Genomic DNA, 21097 nt, shown 5'->3' on the forward strand with positions numbered 1-21097 from the left:
TTTCCTTAGATCCTTTCTGTCCTCTACATCCATAAATAATAATTCTTGTCATCTCTATGCAGACATATAATTTCCTCTGAAACAAAGGAAAAACGTTTTTTTCTGTTCTTAATCCATTCGTAGCTTCTGACTAAAAGTAATTATTGATTGTCTGTATTGCTTTTATGAACAATGTTAATGAACGTAGCTGGGCAAATTGGGAATTATTTTGCAAAACATGTCAGGATTGGAATGAAAAAGATGTGTAGAAATTTCTCTGAAGTCATTTGAGGGTGAGCAAAGCATTCCTTTTTGTTTGACTGTTTTTAATTGCATAATTAAAAAAAAAAATGACAACATGAAGAATGCTGCGTTTCTTCAGTAGGAAACACGAGGGCGTTTTGCTCCAGTACGTACCAGTGAGAGCTCGGAGCAGCTGGCTCGCCCCAGCTTGAGCTGGAGAGAGATTTCCCAGGTCTCCGATACCCTGACTGGGACACGCGCACGTAGGCAGAAGTGGCTATGTTACGTTTGGATGGGGAGCAGTACAGTGACAGCAGGAACAAACCATATCCAGAATTTGTAAAACATTTTAGTAATGAACTTTTACGAACTGGAAGGCAGAAACGACCATCATCTTAATCCTTTCCTACCTGTATATTTTCTGGGGTTTTTTTATATGCACCGTATATTTTTCTACTTCGTCCAATATAGTTGTTATATCCTGAGTCAAGAGGCTTCTAGAAATCTTTTTAGGATTCTGTTCAATAAGCAAATCTTTAATTACAATAAAAAGCTGCTCTGTTTCACAGTTTTAGCATACAATTGTCTCTATAAATTTTCTTTCCATCGATGAGTTAGAACCACACTTTGAGAAATCTCTTTTGAATAATTTGTAGGGAGCTTCTAGCGATCTTTTTTAAGGAAGATTTTCAACTGAGAATATTTGTACAGTACTCCAATTAACTAATTTTCTTACCTTTACCATAATTTATTTCATAGGAAATTCTCAGTGATTCATGCCTCATTATAAACTTGGAATTACGAGGCCAAAGTGGAGTGTATTGACTGCTTGGGGCAGAGGGAGGAGCAGCATTGATGGGTTGTGGAGAGGAAGCCATCTTCCTCTGGGAAATTGGTAAAAATAGCACGTGGGAAACAAAACTTAAGACCAACATGTAATTGCTAAAGCACCAGTCGATTTACAGGGAATTCACTGCATAAGAGCTCCGACACTCTGTGAACTCTTTATAACAGTAGAAAACAGGAATAATAAAGTGCTCGATGTTCAGTTTTTCTGGTATTTGGCATAGTTAGCATGTTATGGTAATATCCATCTCTTTAACTAAGTGATAATTAGTTTAGAAGAGACGTTCTAGAGGCTATTGCAAATACGTATTTTGTGTTTTCGTGAAACTTGCCTTGAATCCTTTTCTGGCGAGAACAGAACTATTTTTTTCCCCTAATCTAGTTCATATATTAGAAACGTCACTTTGGTTTGTATGTCCTTTAATCTTTGCTTAGTCCATTTGTATGATTTTAACCTTTTTTTTTTTTGCTTGTAGTAGTATTAGATTATAGTAAAATTTATTAAGCTCCAGTTTTAAAAATGTGTTTAAAATTCACGGAGTTTTCTGTTTGTTCCCACAGGATTATGTTCAGAAACTGTACCCGTAACTGATGTGTCACACAGTGAATCAGTTGAAGAAAGCCCTTTCCGTCCCCCTTCCCATTCTTTTTCCACCGTCTTCGATGAGGACAAGCCAATAGCCAGCAGTGGAACTTACAACTTGGACTTCGATAACATTGAGTTGGTTGATTCTCTCCATGCCTTAGGGCCGAGCTCTCCAGAACCGAAGAATCGTGATCCCAAAGCGAATGTACGAAGAAAATCTACCGATTCAGTCCCAGTTTCCAAATCTACATTGTCTCGATCTCTTAGCTTACAAGCAAGCGATTTTGATGGAGCGTCTTATCTTGGTAATAGTGAAACATTAGCACCGGCAGCAGATGCGTACAGTACTGGTTCAAGTAGTGCTTCTAGTACTCTTAAGAGAACAAAGAAATCCAGACCAGCTTCCTTAAAAAAGAAGCAGTCAGCAAAAAAATCTCTGGATGCTCCACCGGTGAAGGAAACACCACAAGAACCGTCTGACCTTGGCCAAGCAGCTTGTGCCCCAGGTGAGGATAAACCGGTATCTGAAGCAAAGGCTGACTCCGTAAAGCCCGAATGTACTGAACCTTCTAAAATCTCTGCTGAGAAACAGGAGGCCCCGCCTGTGCCTGAAGGATCCTACCCCTTGGATCCAGACAGTTTTGAAGGGATTAGTGCATTTGGCACTGGAGGCAGCAAAGTACAAAACTCTCCCCCTGCCAATAAGAAAACGCTACCTCTTACAACGGCACCAGAGGCTGTGGAGGTGACTCCGCCCGACACTGGAGGACAAGAAGACCCTCCGGTCAAAGGCATTGCGGTGAGGCTGGAGTTTGATTATTCTGAAGAAAAAGGGGTGAGTGAAGACCAGCAGGAGGGTACTCCTCCTCCCAAAAAAGCAGGTAAAAAGCCTGGTGCTAAAATGCCATTACGGAGGCCAAAGACTAAAAAGTCAGTGGAAAAGCTTGACAATGCTCCAACCACACCGACCAAGTCACCCACTGATCCAAACGAAATCCCTATCACAAAAGGCTCTTACACTTTTGATATTGACAAGTGGGATGATCCCAATTTTAACCCGTTCTCATCTAGTACAAAAATGCAAGAATCGCCCAAACTGCCTCAACAAACATACAGTTTTGAGCCAGACATGTGCGAGGACTCTATTGACCCTTTCAAGTCGTCTTCTAAGATAGCCAGCTCACCCTCTAAATCTCCAGCTTCCTTTGAGATACCAGCCAGTGCCAATGAAACAAACGGAACTGAAGGAGACAACTTGAATAAACCTGCAAAAAAGAAAAAGACGCCACTAAAAACGTAAGTTAAAGGGCACAGGTGTTTCTAGATTAGAAGCAGCACATTCCTACCCCTTAGCACAGTTACACCCGGTTTATATTTGAATAGAGAAAGGAAGATGCCGTTGAGTGTTGGTAGCCACACAACTGGACTCGTGCCGGGGGTCTGTACCTGCTCTCCCTCAACCTGTTTCATCAATAGCTTGATGTTTCCAGACTGAAGGGGAAAACCAGGGCGAAATCAAGCCAGATTAGGACACCGGACTGGCAATTGGATTTTTGAAGTTTTGGGGCTCAGTGTAGCTTTGAATCTGATTAAGTCCAAATTTTATCAATTTTGTGGCAAATTTTCTGTGACCTCATCTTGGGAATTTGATACTGTTTAAGCTGATCAAAGTGTTCACACCAGTAAAGACTATTTTGTGAATCATCGGTTTTGAGAGTGGGACATGAAATAGCAAGGCAGCAACAAATCTCCTATTGCACACGGCAGGAAGATGGTTTTATCTAGTGACTTATAGTATATAAAAGAAAATAACCTGAAACAGAAGATTGCAGTATTGAAATATATATTTTTAAATACAGGACTAAAAAACATGAAAAATTTCTTTCCTGTGAAAGAGCTTACAGTTCTGCAGAACGGTTAAAATCTTACAGACTCCTACGTCTTAGGGAAATACCCAGCTTTTAGACACAATTGACAAATTGCAGGATAAATTCTCTAGCTTGTTCTATCTAGATACTTGGTTAATGATTTCAATGGCTAGTTGCGTTGATTCCATGGTTAACTTGCTGGTGTGCGTGTAATCTTACCCGTTCAGACATGGTGATTTTGAGTTGGTAATCAGTAAGTTTATATCCCATTTATCTGAAATTGATATCCTGTGTGCATCTATAAGAAAGTATCTCACCGCATGTCCCTTTATGATTTCAATTTTTCAGCTAACAAAACTGTGACTTATAATTACAAAATTATAACCAATCTGAAGATACATGCTTAATATAAAGCAGTACAAACAATTACCTCCTTTACAGGGTGAGGTGGAGATTGTTCAGTTTTTTCTGAGCAGCCCGCTACCCTCTAATCATCGAATTCACGTCCCTTGCCAGATTTGAGGAAGCTTGTGCCATTTTTTCTTTTTAGGGGCATTTCTGACTTATGAAAATTATAGACCACTGTATAGTTGAGTTGAGTTTGTGTTGCGCTGGTGTTGCTTGTTTTAGAGGTATGCTTGAAATTCCAGGGAATTTAAGGTGGGAGTTAAGATGAGTGCTAAGCTAACACATTTTCCGAGCCTACAGTCCAAACTGGTTTTGTCCAAAACAAGAAGACTTAAAAGTCTGACTGCAGTAGAGGAACAATTTGAATCTTACTGGGGAAGTGTGGAGGGATAGAGGGGAATTGTAGTATCACCAGATCCTTAAGTCTGATATTTGCAGCCAGCCAGAGTCTCCTTGTGTCTTCCAGTAGCTGCAGTGGACTCGACAGACCCCCAGTGTAAACCTCTTGGGTCCACCCATCTGCTGTGAATATTAGAATCAATTCCAAAGTTGTTAATTTAGGGGCAACATGAGTTTACAAAGAGTTTGCTAACCCACATTCATCCTTGGGAAAATCCATCGCGGGAAGGCCCTGTCCTACAGGTACAAAGTTCACTGCTGCTCTTTATCACGATGGAAGAAGTGGAACCACCCTAGAGCAGGGCTTACAGGTTCTTGGGTCAGGAGGTCTGCAGGAATTCCCAGCCCTTGCCTGGGACTGCTTTCACTGCGTTGCGTTACGTGTCTGCTCGCTGCAGCCCCGTAACCTACTTTTGCTAGTGGTTTCTAACAAAGAAGAGAATCTGCATATTAATACACAGTGCAGCCTGGAGCCGTAATACTTTGGAGAAGAAAATTAGCCTCAGGCTTGTTGGGGGGTGCCAGGGGAAGCAGTGGCTCTATTTGTCTCTGCCTGTCTCTGGTTTCTCCACAAAAAGGGCCCTCGGTGTGACTCCTCCATGGGGTCCAGTGCAGGAGAACCCCTGGCCAGGCAGGGAGACTGGGTGTAGGACTCTTCTTGGTGCTGCCGTCTTGGTGGGACGGGAGAGAGAAGCCAGTGCAAGATGCTTCAGCTGCAAGGGGTGTTTGAAGGTGTTTGAATTGGGAAATGATACTGAAATATCCTCAGGACTTATAAATCCGAAATAATGGATCATTTTGCGAAGCCAGGGGTTTTTATTAGCACTGTTGAGGGGTGCAAAAATACAACTATATGGACCAGTTTGAAAATGTGTTCCTTATACAGAAAGACAGTGATTTCTAGATGAGACCTATGGGAGGTGAAGAAGCCAGACATGAGTTTAAGCCATTGCTAAGCCTGTACTGCTTTGAATCTGTGCCATATGCTAGGTCTTACCTGTGTTAAATCAATAAAAATAATCAGGTTTTATTCTGGAATGAAACCTGCAGCAGTCTAAGTGTTGACCTCCATGTGAAGAACGAGATTTTTAGAAGAGGTGTCAGCTCGACACAAATTACCCTCTGCTCGTATACCTAAGTGCGGAGCTGTTTTGAGATAGATCGTCTGGCTCAGCTGATACTGAACAAAGAGCAGGGGATGCCTCCCGAGTGCCTGCTTATGGTAACGAATGAAAATAGGTGGCTTGTATAGAATAGACCTTGCTTTCGAAACTGTTGGATGACTGGGGGCTGTGTTTAGAAACGCAAAGTGCCAGCTTTCAAGAGCATTGCACGTGAGAATTGCCAAGCAGAAGCTGCCAAGCTTATAAGTAGATGAAAACTTTTCTTAGCCTTAATTGTTTGGCAAGATTTGCTTCTGGTTTTGGGGCAATCCATTTGCTCTATCAGAACGCAAAGTGAGGTTTCAGTGAGAGCCAAAATAGATCAGATTTAAAGAAATGTCATTTTCTTTCTTGACTTAGGTAAATGATTTGAAATGGTCAAGTAGCTTTTTCTGTACTGTCGTAACAAATCAGCAGACTTGAAAAAACCCTGCATAACTGTGCTCTTTCCTTAAGCTTAGCTGCCATTGAAGAACAGTTTTACCTCCCATATAAAAACAAATGCTGTGTTTTGAAAAGAAAGCAGGTGGCTACCGTAAGGGAAGGCAAAGATGCTTAGTATGTTGATAGGAACTCAACTCGGAGGCCTCAGCTTTGAAAAATGTGTTTTGTAAGATGAAAGCGTGTGAAAAGCATAACATTAAATTTGAAAACGTTAAAGGACTTGATGAATATTTTTTTCTCCCTGTGTATTTCACAATAAAAAGTAGGTGTTAAGATTATACAGGTAGAAAATATGCATGATCAGTTTGCCTTAACACATTAACATTAACAGAGTATTTGTAGGTTTATCTTTTTTGTCAGTTCCTTCTGTCGGTCTCTCTTTTCTTTGTCTTATTTGTCTTAGGATGGTAGAAGATGTGATGTCTGTATGTTCTCTGTTGTAAGTAATTCTAAGCTAACAATTCAAGTTTCCTCTTTGATTTATGGGCTTTTTAATTTTACTCATTTATTTTGCAGCATGATCAGTTATTATGCAGCATGAAGCTTTTATGTTAACTATTTCACTTCACTGGCACAGCTATTTTAAGTAAGATGCCTTGCTGTGAATGAGTTTGAAGAATCTATTACCTCGTTATCTGTTTGCCTATTAAAGAAGATCCTCTTTTAAAATCTGTATAGATTTTGTATCCTTGAGCTAAAATATGAACGTTCCATTTCTACCATTCTACAACAACATTGTACAATCAGTTTTTCGTAAATACTGCATAAAGTGTTTCTCCTTCTTAAAGGAGTAAGTTATCCTAACTACTTCTAGCATCATAACTAGATAATTAGTAGCATCGAACACACCGATTTTCAGCTGTCCAATTTATTTTCCCCTCTAGATGTGGTATTGATTTACCCTCTACCGATTGAAACCCACCATTATAATTTCTAATGTTGATCTTGCCATTCATTGATCAGGGATAAGCTGGTGGGCAGTTAATTTTTGCTACTGCTTCTCAGTTCAAACATTAAGTCTTTATTGGCGAGTTTGGTATGATATTTTTCTCCCTCTTCTAGTTAGTAGCAAAAATGTGTTTGAATAACTTTGGCAATACGCATCAAGAGAACAGGTGGATAATTGGTTTATTTCCTTGTTAGAAAATATTTTTAACCAATTGTGAATAAACATAAAGGCAACATTCATAATTATACACCAAGACATAATATTTATTCTTCATTCCTTTTGCCTGATTGAAACCTGTGGGATTTTGAAGGGCTACAGCGTCCATGCTCCCAGTCTGCACTGTGAGCTGTCAGGGGAACTGGAAGCAGAATTGCCATATTTGCTGTTGTATTTGTTTTAAAGAGGGAGGGGGTCCGTTGTGCACATTTGTAACAACAGAACTTTGTTCTGGCATCTTGGGAACAGCATCTGCCTCAGCTGTTTTTATGTAGTTCATCCAAAGCATACCAGTTTTTTTCTTAACGATTTATGGGGTCATTGAAGCTTACTGCCCAAGTTTATCACAGTTTTAATTCTCATTTGAAGATGTGTTTTAGACCTAATTTTCAGATGGGAAACTGAAGCAGACAGAAGCTAAATAATTTGCTTAAGGCCACTGAGGATGTCTGTGGTGGAGCAGGGATTTGAATTGCAATCGAGCAGCAACTCCGTTCTGTAAATGTGTCGGTAGTTGACATAAGAAATATGGCAATCCTGCATTTCTCAGCTTTTGGGGAATTGAGCCTGTCCCAAGTGCATGACAAGAATATGTACCTGTGGCATGTTTCTCTGTGGTGCTGCTGCCTAATGGATGGGATTTTCAAGCAGAAGGGCTTACAGAGGTTGCATTGTCTGTGGCTGTCTCTTGCTAAGTGTGAAATGACCCAATTCTTGCTGGTATTACCATATTAACTGTTTTAACTTTATTTTCAGTGATACATTTAGGGTGAAAAAATCACCAAAAAGATCCCCACTATCTGATCCTCCTTCTCAGGTAAAGTACTGCCTTATTTTGATGCTCATAATTTGTGTTCTTGTAGGGGCAAAAAAGGGAAATTTGATTTATTTAATTGTAGAATTGTACATTTAATAATAGAAGGGGGTTTTGTAAAGAATATAAGCATATTAGTGTTCAAGTATAGCACACTGGGCTATAATCATAAGATATTAAACTTTTGGTCTCTAGAAGCACATATACAACGTATATTAGATCCAGTGTTTACTCTGGGAATTCCAGTTAGACTATCAGTGCATGTACTTTGGAGAGTCCTGTGTTACAATGGAGCGACAATATGAATAAATACCTTCAATCGGCTGTCTGAAAAACTAAACGTAACTATACACCCTGGAGTTTTAGATTAGAAAGTAAGAAACTAAATGCATCCAACTGGTGGGCTGGAAGGGAAATAGAAATAAAACAAGTGGGCTGATCTACTAGGAACATGTGCTTGGATGGTTTTATTCCTTGTTGTAAACTGCCGGCAGGTGGTTTTCTTGGAAGAGAAGTTAACAAAAGCTGTTCTGCCTACAAAGGCCTAAGTGCTTTGATGTGGCACAGCTCCTTCCATGCTGCCGTTCGTCTTCCTGTTATCCATCCTACCCTTTTATTTATGCTGCTTGACAACCTGGAAAGGAAGAAAGGGTTCATGACCCCACAGACGTAGGAAGGCTTGCTCCCATGAGGGAAGCCTAAAAAGTCAGTTTTGGTAGTCAAAGACTTCAGTCGTGGGTGATGTGTGCCACTTATGTCAAGTGCCTAACAGATTTAAACGGCTCTGGATTTTCTTTCTTCCTTGTTTTCAAGGCAGCTTTGCAATGCGAGCGTTTATCATCAAAGAGTTTAGTTATACTGGGAAAACTTGCTGCTAGTAGGTTCTAAATGAAGTACTTCAATATTTTTCATTAAGTGTTTTATACAGAGCTGCAGTAAAGAGTATGGAATTAAAAAGATGACTGTGGTCGTGCGGAGGAATTTAGGGAGTTGACTATTCAACGTGTTAATGAAAGATAATAGAACTAATTGGCGCTTGTTTTCTGCAGGATCCCACTCCACTGCCTACTCCAGAAACACCTCCCGTCATATCCACAGTGGTTCATGCGACAGACGAGGAGAAACTGGCGTCTTCGGTGACCAGTCAGAAATGGACCTGCATGACTGTGGACCTGAACACGGATAAACAGGATTACCCGCAGCCGTCTGATCTGTCTACATTTGTTAATGAGACTAAATTCAGCTCTCCTACAGAGGGTATGCTTTATAAACGACTATCTGCATCCACCTAACGTTTTATATTTATTGAGAGGGATTTTGGTTCATTCGAGAATATTGGCATATACTTTGCTGAATGCAAACTGTATTATTTGGAACCCTAAAAAATGATGCTCTTTAGACCAGTCTGGGGAGCTTGGCAATTATGGGGAGCTGAATGTATGACCCCCATAGTCCCACCTTGAGTTTTCAAGAAAGAGTAGAGAGAAGGCTTAAAGGAAAATGAAAGAGGCCTTCAGAGAAGGGCTTTTGCTTCCTTTGTATGGTTAATTATAGACATGCTCTGTTCTTCTGTGTGTGCTACCTGTTCTCTCTGTGCCTTCATGGGAGACTGGGGTCTGATACCACTCTCAGTGCTCTCGGATCCCGAGTCAGTGAACTACTGATTTTGCCTGAGCCTGTTCCTCTAACCTGAATGGGAGAAGGTCCCAGGTTAAAATTCTGCTCAAAGTTTGTGTATTGCATTAAGACCCTTAACATGCCATCTCTCCTCCAGGTTCCTAGGATCCAGGTATCTTTATGCATAAAAATGTCCAGGATATTCCCTGCGTAAGATAGTTACCGTTCATGTGCCAGATAAAATTTCGTTCTGGATAAGCTTATTAAGATTTTTCCTGTTGTACCTTCCTATAAGCAGTTGTGAGCTAAAGCTGGAAGTTTCTATTAAGAGAACTGTCATTCCAGGTCTGTGAAATGTGGAAGAGACAGAAAATTTGCATGTGGCCTTCCTTGGGGTTACCAGAGGGAATACTGCTTTGTAACATCTGCTCCAAGGGCAGATTTTCAGCTTTGTGGGTGGGAAGAATGTATGAGTTTAACTTGGCTTAAACTTTTTCTTCTTGATCAGAATTTTTTTTTCCCCCTAACCTTTCAAACCGTGTCCCAATCTACCATTAAAGCTACTTTATGCCATTTTAGACTGGGCCTGAGGAGTATTTGCCTAATTAAGAACTGCTAAGTTTTAGGTCAAACATGTTTGACATTAAAAGGCATGAATAATCACAGTGGCACTGCATGTGTTCATATACACGTGCTTATATGTTTGTGTGGCCTGGGCTTTTTGGAAATCTGTTGAGTCTTCTGTTCAGATAGGTATTTCAGCCTGGATAAATCCATTTGGCTTTATTATCAAATTATAAATTTTAGATATCGGCTTCACTTCATTTGTATTAAAAAAAATTTTTTTAAAGAAATATTTTTTAGAAAATAAGCTCCCCAAATCTGGGAAAATGGAAATTAAATGGAAGGAAGTGGAACAAAAGAATAGTGAGAGATACTCTAAGGCAATCATTTTAACTATCAAAGTGGGTAGAAGAAAGTGAGCAAAGCTCCTAATTAAATGCTAATTGTCTTGTCTCATGTGTGCTGCATGCTATAGTCGGAGTTTCAGATTACATGCTAATTATAATCAACAATGCATCCGCTTTTCAGATCTCTTAAAAATAATAATTTTTTTCCCTTGACAGTCTTGCTCCTGCGGCGCTGAGAAATTTTTTAGTAATTCCAGGGCTGTTTCAGTGTGAATATTTTTACCCCTCCCAGATACTAGTATGAGTATCCTGTAACCTAACACGGCTTTTGTACAGATACAGCTCAACTACGGAGTCAGCCGATACATCCAGCTCTCATCTGTTGCATGTGCTGCTTATAACTGCTGCCATTTCCGTGTTGCACAGACCAGAAATAAGCAGTAATTATTAGCAGAAAATTCTGATGTAATCTTGCAGCTATTTGTGGGAGGAGTTGGAGGACATCACTTAGTAAGTCTGTCATATGTATTTATAAAAGATAATTATCTTACTTTATGGGATATCCTGGGCATTTGTAGATTTTGAATGCGTAGAGGTATCAGGAGACTAAGATTTCGGAGGGGAGATGATGTCTTGGAGGAGATACCTAGGAGAGGAGATAGTGTCTAACTACGCTGGAAACTTCTGAGAGCAATGAGACGAAACAAGCTGCTTTTAGCGAGCCACATTATTCCCTTTGTTTCTAGTTGAAGTATTTCCATCTGCGTTCTGCCTTTTTTAAATCAGTAAATTTAAGTACGTGTTGTCCCAAAAGTCAGTCTGGATTGCAGTTGCAAAGCCGCTACCAGCCCTGCGAGGCAGATGGAAGATCGCTGCCGGCTGTGCCAGCAGAGGACAGTGCCGGTACGTCTCCTGCCCGTGAGCGTGCTTGTACGCTCCCTCACCGATTGCTCTCCGGGGTCATGAAGCTGCCCCGTAGACATTCGTGGGGCACCTCACTGGGCTGTGTGTGGATAAATGAAATACAGAAAGGCAGTTACTAAACACTGGATGCTGTTATCTGGTATTTTGTGCTTTTTCCTGCAATGCTGCATCCAGGAGGTGGCTTGAATCCCATCGTTTCAGTTTTGTTTCTGTTTTCACTAGCAGGACGCTTGTATCTGATACCAGGAGGTTGTCCATCTTGCCTGGCTCCCTATTACCATTAAAACATATGGTGCTAGGAATTTCAATGTGAGGAGCCTGCTATTATAGCATTCTCTTCACTTAGACATTTTACTATTAATATCTCCCACATGTCAGGTACTGAGAGTTTGTGGCTGTTCCTCTTCAGTGGTTGTTTGACAAAATACATAGACTTGTGGAATTACAGTGCTTGTACGCTACGGTGCTTTTCATTATAAAAAATTTTTGAGCATTGTAAACTCATGTTGCACCCTTTGAAACTTTTTTCCTAAACAAAACAGGTAAGAGATTATCCTTAGGGTTGGTTTGTTTTTAAAGAACAAAAGTTTTAATGATGGTTACCGTCTTCCTGATACAAGCTCTACTTTTCAAAAGCTTCCTAAATCTAGAAGAATTTTAGCACCTACTTTTATCATAATGTAAATGCTACTGTGCCATTCATTAGAACTTACATATAATGGAAATGAAATTATACAAGTGGTTTATTGAATTAACTCATGGCAACAGAGTAAAACACAGCATTAGGACAAATCAACGATGTTTTTAATTTTTAAATTAAGGTGTCATTGAATGAAGTCTTTGCTTTTATTCGGGTGCAGGAAGGTATGCTCTCTTTTCCATTTTGCTGTGTTTTATCTGTCTGCCTCTATATCAGCTCACTACTGGGTGACCACGGATTGGAAAGAAATACTGGTTTTTCTCTCCAGTGTAATTAGGAGATTAGAAAGAGAAGCAGTAAAAATTTGCATTTTTATTAGGGTTTAGATTTAGGGTTCTTCGTAAATCTTCCCGCCTTAGGCTTTTCCTCTGTAACTAAAATGTGAAAACAGCCCAGTAAGCTGGGCTGTTGTGTCACCCCTTGTTCAATGAGCATACAGGTATTTTATGTATCTTTTATCTTAAGTGATACCACAGTAGTCCTTCTTAACTGAGAACTGTGTGATAAACATTAAGAAATAGAAATTACTTCATTTCTCAACAGTTTTTAAATCTTTTTGCGTACATTAAAGGAAACTGGTATCAGCATTACCAATTACTGAAAAATGTGTTTTCTGTGATAAGATAACATGACAGAGTAAAGTTACGTGTGCTCTGAAAGCGCTCTGAATCTTTATTAATTTCCTGGCCCCTGGGGCAGACTCTTGTGCAAATTGATAAAGCTGAAATTTTTCAGGCAAATGAATTTGCCTGAAATGTGTCATAGGTTCATTGTTGAAAATCAGTGAAAATCAGTGCCACTTCTGCTTTCTCTCTGTATATTCTATTAATACCTCATAGAAAAGTATTGAGCAGAATGGAGGTGGCCCTTGTAAATGAGAAGAGATCTCATTTACTTATGCAAAAATCATTTCATGGCATGTATTTAATAGCTTTTCTTTGTTTCTGTTGCAGAATTGGAATATGGCAACTCATATGAAATAGAATATATGGAGAAAATAGGCTCCTCTGTGCCTGTGAGTTCTCACTTCCATTTCCATTCATTTGCATTCCCTTGTCATAATATACTATCCTGATAATGCCATCAGCCTCGCTACCCCTTAAATTAATTACAATGTACCCGCAGCAGATTTGCAAAACCAGTTCCTTTAAATTGCCATAACTGGGGTAAATTGCATGTGCTTTGTTTTCCTATACCCTGTAGAGCTCGTTCCATTTCATCATTTTATTTTTAAGCTAGCATCATAGCAGTTCTTTCTGGAGATTAAGAGCAAATCAGTATTTCCAGCAGTGTAGAGTACAAAGCTGTCTACAGCAACTATTGAACTATTTTAAGAAAGTGCGAGTAAAACTTTTAAGAAGATGGAGGGAATCAGTAGAGAATACAGAATGAATGTGAAATATGGAATGCAGTACTATACATTATCAGTTGTTTTGCCTTCTATTTAATTCATGGATTTGATAGCTTGACTAGATCCAGTGGGGGTATATCCACAGGGGAAGTTAGAAACATCAAGCATGTATGTCAGGTACTTAAACTGATGAGAATAACATTGGTTTCAATGAATATTTTAGTAACACTTTCAGTCAAGGGATGCCTCCTGTCTGACAGGACCAGAAATCTGATTAACCCCGAAGTGGGAGAAGAAGAGCCATTACAAAGAGTGAACTGTTTAGTTTTGTTTTTTAATGGTTTCTTCCGTAAAGGGATTATCTCAATATCAGCATAGACTATATTACAGTTCTATATTATTAGTTGTCTGTCAAGTCATTTGGTCACTTAAAGCTTCAGTGACCTGAATTAGCTTTAATGGAGAACGGTTGAGTTGCTAAACGAGTCTTTCTTTTCCTGTTGCCAGCAGGATGATAGCACCCCGAAGAAACAATCTTTATACCTAATGTTTGATGCACAGCATGAGAGCCCAGTCAAATCACCTCCCATCAGACTGTCTGATTCCACAACACCATGCTCAGGGTAAGCAAATTCAGCCATGGAAAGGGATGCCAGGAAGATGGGTTACCATCATAGCGTGTACACAGGCAATTCTTCCTCTGTCCGCCTCTGTGTTGCCGCGTTCTTTGTTTAAAAATAATTCCCATCTGTGTACGCATATGATAGAGAATAGAGGGCAGAGATACAGAAGTTTTATAATGGGAAGATATAAGGACATATCTTTCTCCTTCATATTCTTACTAAATAGAGTCTAGTGTCACAGTGGCAACTGTTTCACTAGACTGTGGCTTCCTACTTACAGTTTTCTTCTCAGATACTGAGGTCATTTTCATGTCAATCTAGAAATCTCCTAATTACAAGTTTTCACTTGGCCTTTCCTAGATATATTTTCTGAACAAGGAGCCTCGTTCATAAGGACAGGATGTGGGGGTTGTATTTACTTCCAAAAATTTTGCTTGTTAAGGACATCTGTTCTTGTTAGTAGAAGTTGTTTGTTGGGAGAGATGTAGGTCACAATGAGAAAGGGGTAAAAAGGCAAGTGAGAAGTATTTAAGGAATGTGCATAACATTTCTGATAGAACTGGCTTTATTTAGATGACTCTGGTGCATTGCTTTGAAAGGATATTGCAAAGTGTTATGAGATAGAATGATATAAAGTTGAGTTGAAACAATGTGCGTGTGTGTATATATACACACACACATGAAAGTAATGAAGAGGACTTCCTTCCTGGTACCAGCAGCAGAATTGTAAGGCCCTGAAAGCATGTACACAATCTTTTTCCAGGTCAAGTTTTGAAGACCCTGAAGCCCAACAATCCTCTGGAATGAAAATACAACATCCAGCTTCCCGAGTCCTAGCTGCCAGCCAAGAGGCACACTTACAGACACCTGACAAGTCAAAGCAGAAAGACCTAGAGCCCATGACCCTAGGAACAACTCCAGAGGCTATTGAAATAGTAAGTAATTTATTATAAGAGTTTGGTAATCATTTTCCTGCAGGAATTTCTCATGTCATAGGTGGCAAAGTTGGATCTCGAAAGTAGAGTGAAACTCAACCTGATACTTAAAGGTCTTGGTAGCAGCATGTGGTAGGACCCAAATGAGGGAGGTAGGTTGATGGAACTGACGGAATTCATAAGAATTTTCTGAATTCTTGCCGTAGCTTAACATGTTCTTGTGATAACTTATTCCAAGTTGATACTTTGAAGTGCTTTTTTTCTCACACAGGCCTTTTTACACTGTGCTTTAACCCAATATTTGAAAAAATATTTTATTTATAAAATAAGGGATTTGTTCTGTTGCACGTACTGTAAAATTTCAAAATTTTGTTGGTAAAGAACAGGTGCCTTTCAATTTTTGTATAAACTGCTAACTGTGTTGTTGTCATCTGATACTGATAATGTTTGATCATTAGAACTCATTCCAGCTTCCAGTTAAATCACTTTTTTCAGTGGCTTCTCTGGGTTGGGTTTGAATTAGTGGTGAGCCCTTGCTTGCTTCCAACCTGCGCTGCATACAGACTTCAGAGCACTGGTTCTCAAATTCATGAAGGTTCCTCCAAGGCCTCCACTTTTCCAGGCAAACTTGTTTCACAAATGCCTACAGCACTAAGCATGCTAAGCTATATGACAATATATTTACTGAGGAGTCAAAATAAGAAGCAGCTCACTTTAATACTGTCCGTAATTTTTATTAACGATGCTGTTGATACCATCTCACGAAACATTTTTTATGAGCTTGAATGCTTTTTTCACTGCAGGGAGTTTTGGGTACCCAAATCCCAGAGGTCTTGTTTTTGTCATTCTAGTTCTGTCCGCTCTGATATTGTGTATTTATCTTGATGATGTTATAATTGTGAACGTAACTTATTTTATCCCCAGTAAGCTGCAGAAGACTGTAAAAAGTGTCTTGCTGAGGTTCCCCTCGATTTTGGTAGTCTTCAGAGCTTTTGGACAGCCTTAGAGATGCTTGAACGGAACATAAGCTATTGTATGAACAAAACCTATGGTAACTGTTTGAAAACTCTTGTAGAAGTATCGAGAGTGAGCTGTGGTCCATGGTTTGAGAGCCATTGCTTTAGAGGTCCTAATATTACTTACTTCACGTTAGTCTTGGAAAATTTACTCAGCTTTTAAATTAGGAAGAATTGTTCTTGATGTTTGTCTGTTACACCTATGAATCATGTATTCAAAAGTAATCTTCAGTGGGGCGTGAAATTACTAGGAATCAAAGATTTGCAGACAGGTATGTGCTTTTGGCCTGAACTACTTGGGCAAAATCTCTGTTGCTTATTCTATATCCTCCTTACCCTTCAGACATCTCCTGAAGACTCCTTTGTCTCTGCTGATGCTCTTCTCAATAGGATATCTAAGAAAACCTCAATATGTGATCAGCCTGAATATCTAGATCCTGACTTAGCAGAAAAGAACCCCCCAGTATTTGCTCAAAAACTTCAGGTTTGTAGCAGAAATATAAATGTCACTTTTCTTTAATTTGTCTATACACAGGTATAGACGCCCTCATCTGAAAGGGGTGGGGGGAGGCTTGGAGGGGAGGTGGGAAAGAAGCAAAATAATGATTTGATTCTTTCCAAAGTAACTTTGGCCTTTCAGGAACTTAAGGAACAGAGATATTTTAATTTAATTCATATAATACATAAAGTTAAACTTAAATTTCATCAACATTTTCAGCTGTCCTGTACTACTGATGTATATGTTTTGCAGAAGTCTTTATAAAGCAAATCTTTTAAGCTTGACCCAGGACTTGATGTGTGGCGAGTTGTCTTGACACCTGGCCTTAGTAGGTCTGTGTGCATAGATTCATTTTGAGAGATTTAGGCCCTAATTCTGCTGAAATGAAAATTAGGCTTTGTTTTTCTGGTAATCTGTCTAAGGCAGAATTTGGCATGACTTCCTCTAGGAAAAGCAAATCTCTCTGCAGAGCAGTTCTGTATGTCAGGAGATACTTTCTAGAATATTTATAGTGAAACTAAAACAACGAAGGTTGAATTGAGATCGGCAGCTGCCATAAATTCACATAAAATGAAAACAAAAGGAGAGGAGTCTGTGAAAAACAGCTTTAGCTTCAGAAAACATTTGTTTTACCCAAAGTGTTGTTCATACTTATCCCCTAATAAAAATTGTTTATCTATACAGCTACCTCAAAACTAACCAAAAACTGGAGTTTTATACCAATGTTCTAGCCATGAAAGGAATATGGGATGTGTTTGTCACCCAGGAATTCTCAGAATTCTACATTAAAATATAACATTCCATTTCTGACTGTTAAACATTTTTGCTGTGTTCTTAATACATTTTTTTCTGTGGATTGCTCACAACCAAACACTTGACAGGAGGAGTTAGAGTTTGCTGCAATGAGGATAGAAGCACTGAAGTTAGCCAGGCAGATTACCCTGTCTTCTTTCCGCTCCGAGGTATCTGTTTTGTGCCTGCCATGCGTGTGTGAGTGTGCACAGACTAAGAAACCGAGTGCTGCTTTTTCGTTAACAAGGTAACTAAGGCTCTCAGAGTGCAGTGCTAAGCTGAGCGCACCTCAGCGTGGCACGGAAGAGCATGCTGAAAGCAGTACTGCACACGGAAATGCTGTCACCAGCTCCACTTACAGAGTACCGCTACATCCAAATTAACAAAAGGCAAATTTGAAGGAGGAAGCAGGCATATTCCTTTCGCAATTCTGCAGTGAGATGGCCATTTGTCTTCTGTCTACAGCAAGATTTGTCTTAAAATGTTTGATGGCAAAGCAATACCAAACCTACTTCTTATTAAGATGCTATAGATTTTGACTGTAGGGGCATTTTGCCTTTTGTCGGTATTTTCAGCTTGAAAGCAGACAGCTTGACCCTCAAAGTTCAGAAGTGAGAAGTTCAATCAACCCTGCCTTCAGGCTTCTGAAGAAAGGGACTGCAGCAGGCTTGGAAGGGCTGTAGAGCTCCCAAGGAAAAAAGGCCTCCCAACACTGTGTTTATTCACGAAAATCTAAAGCTTTTTTTTATTGCTACTTCTATGTTGTGCTGGCTAGCACCTCCTCAGAGTGATGCTTTGCACTGCTCTAGGGATGCACGTGGTCCTCGCTGTGTTTGGAACGGGACAGAAAAGCTCACTCTGATGTGCTGGGGTTGGTGGTTCTGCAGCCCGTTTATGATGCTCTTCATGGTGCTTTTAACAAAAACGTCAAGCCAAAAATGTTAGTGGCTTTCTTGGGAGGTGGTATCAGCTGAACGGGATGCTGATGGCAGTGTCTTGCGGCAGTGAGATACTTTATTCCAAATGAGGAGAATGTGCTTCTGACATGTTCTTCTCCAGTGATCTTTCTCTTCTTATACTGTCCATTAATAAATCAGTGCGAAGTCTTTTGGCTGGTTCTAAATCATCTTGAGTTCATTCCATCATAACAACATTTGAGCTGGTTATAGGGTAGAATTTCTTGGTGCTCTAAAGATAGTAGCTAGTTCATAAACGTAAAGATTTTTTTATGTTAACTGTACTTTTATGAAAAAATAATGATCATATTTGATTTATTTTGCTTACCTTAAGCAAAATAGCCCACAAGCCAGCTGTTTCCATGGTGCACATATACTTACTGAAGTAAACTCATTCCGTGCAGGTTTATGGGTGTTTTCAAGTATGTGGCTATAATCTTTTATTTAATCAAGAAAAACGTGCCGTTGCCTTCATTAGAAACCAAGATTAGCCTTCTAATTAAAGGAGTGAAAAAATAAATACCATTTTCCTGTTTGAGTACCAGCCTGTGTGTGACTGTGTCCTCCTGCTCCCTTGCCCTGAGTGGCGGGTGTCAGAAGAGGGTGAGGTGGGATCCTCTCTAGGTGGGATCCTTGTTCTCTCTCTCCCTCCTTGTCCTCCCAGCACTTTGCTGTAACATGCAGCAGTCAGGCTCTCCAGCACCAGGAAACACTGGAGATGAAACACGTAATGATACCTAGATGCTCTTCACAGGCTATACAAAAAAATTCTGTTAGACATCTGCATTTTTGCTACTGGCCAGCAATTCAGAAACTCACAAATTGTGCTATTTCAGGCTGAAGAGAATAGGTTCTTATGTTTGTGAATTCTTGCGTGTTACCCAGGGAAGATTCTGAGCTGCAAAAATATTATAGTATTATTTGATTACGTGGAGTTATCTTTTAAAGATGCTTTTTAACATCATTACAGCATTTTCTGTTATATAGAACAAGTTTATGAACTCCTTAGAACTTAGAAATGGGGAATGGATTTCATGTGAATTTTTAGAAAATGCCATTAATCTGTATAACAAAGATAGCAAAAATGATAAGCAGAGACGAGGAGAGAAAAATAAGCAAAACTCCACCCTCTGACAGAGAATCGGTAGGATTTTGACGTTCACAAAGCCCCGCATTGGTCCAGTCACAGGAGTGCTTTTAGCTGAACACTGTGGGTGTCATGTTAGGCTGGGAAGGACTTTTGTCCTTGCATAACTTTACTATTTCAGTGGGAGGTTGCTAATGTTAAATTAGCCTATGATGACAGCCCTTGTGACCTACAGTGACTGATGGCCTGGATTAAGTATAATAGGATCCACCAGACGACTGCAGTGACTTAAATTCGGATGCTAACTGGCAGAATTCCCTTCTGGTTGGCTGGCCTCAGTTCTTTTTTTAATGTTGTATAATTACATTTAACATTTGCTAAACCGTTACAGGATGGGGTAACAAGAACGGGATGATAAATAAAGACACAAGCACTTGTTATGGCAAGTTAGGTCACCTAAAATAATGATTAAATACAAGCATTTTCTGCTAGTAGTAGGACTGAGAATAAGGATGTGCAGTTTGTTGTTCTCAGACAGAGGGAAGTTATTTGGCCACTCCCAAACTTCTTGTCACAGACTCCAACAACAGCAGGACTAGCTGTCTATTTTTACATTGCCAAAGATTTCTATCTTCCAGCATTGAGATGAGTTAACATTTCTCTATTCAACAGTCTCCATTAGGATGTCCTGTGGCCAATTTTTTATAGGTGCAACGTGAACAGAAAGCTGGTAGGCTTTGTGTCCACCACCCTACAGATGCTGAGGAGATGTAGGGTTGGGTGTTGAAATAAGATCCAAGGAAAGGAGAGAAACTGAAAGGAAAGGCATCAGCACAAACGGGATTAGTGCATCACAGCTTTGGGGGGCTCTCATGGTAGTGAAGGAGGAATATTTCCTTCAAGCAGGGATACCATTTTTTCTAGTAAAACTTTACAAGCAGAGAACTTACGCTTGGATTTTACTTGCTTTTCAATATGTTTGCAAGCACAAATAGGTCTTGTTTTGCCTCCTGTCTGCACACACATCAATTAGTTAAAAGAGTAGATCATTTGATACGCACCCAAGCAGTATTTGAATGCTTGTAAAGGGCAAGCTGATTTTCAGCAGGGCTAAATACACATTCTTCTAAACAGTATGATAAAAATTAGTTTTCATTTTCACTGCGGTGCCTTTCTCTATTTTCTTTCACTTTGACCTTCTTGAAGCGAGATAACTGCAGCTGGTTAATCGATGTGCATTTATTCACTTTCTGGTCAGATATCTGGTTTCTGTGAAAGATGCTGGGAAGAGAAGAGGAAGTGCGTTGGGCTCTCAAATATTTACACTAAGATTGTAGTGACCTACATTTAGTAGTAATTCCCCTGCAGACTCTAATCTTTCTGTGCGAAGTTCAGTGACTTATAAATCCCTACGCTTATTATTACCCCAATTAACTGCTTACCTTCTCAGCAGTTAGGCGTTGAACTTAAAGCATTGACAGAGTTATTTTTGGTAATACCATCATCCTGTTGTTCAGGTTATATTATTTTCTCAGGATAGGAATATTTGGAGGCAGCAAATAGCAGTTACTGAATTGTACATCACTTTGGAGCTGTGTAAAACCGGCTTTTGAAATAAAACCACGAGGACTCTCACTGGTTGCTCCTGCCAAAGAGAGAACCCAACAGCCCGACTGTGACTCGTGTGAAGTGTTTCCAGAGTGGTCAGACCACTACTGCAAGCATTTCTGCTCAAGGGTTAAATTCCAAGAGGTTTTACAGTAGTTTTTGG

General features: G+C 39.7%; 1 protein-coding gene across 1 annotated transcript in view; it reads left to right on the forward strand.

The window, feature by feature from the left end:
• The window catches only part of TACC2 (transforming acidic coiled-coil containing protein 2), a 104773-nt gene that overhangs the window by 64705 nt on the left and 18971 nt on the right, over nt 1–21097 (forward strand). Inside the window, exons 5-12 of the mRNA XM_075155223.1 lie at nt 1630–2950; nt 6340–6375; nt 7858–7918; nt 8965–9172; nt 13021–13082; nt 13926–14041; nt 14805–14976; nt 16336–16476. Coding sequence (XP_075011324.1) covers nt 1630–2950; nt 6340–6375; nt 7858–7918; nt 8965–9172; nt 13021–13082; nt 13926–14041; nt 14805–14976; nt 16336–16476 — 2117 coding nt within the window. The remainder of the gene's footprint in view (nt 1–1629; nt 2951–6339; nt 6376–7857; nt 7919–8964; nt 9173–13020; nt 13083–13925; nt 14042–14804; nt 14977–16335; nt 16477–21097) is intronic.

Source organism: Calonectris borealis, chromosome 7 (assembly GCF_964195595.1).
Source record: "Calonectris borealis chromosome 7, bCalBor7.hap1.2, whole genome shotgun sequence".
NCBI lineage: Eukaryota > Metazoa > Chordata > Aves > Procellariiformes > Procellariidae > Calonectris > Calonectris borealis.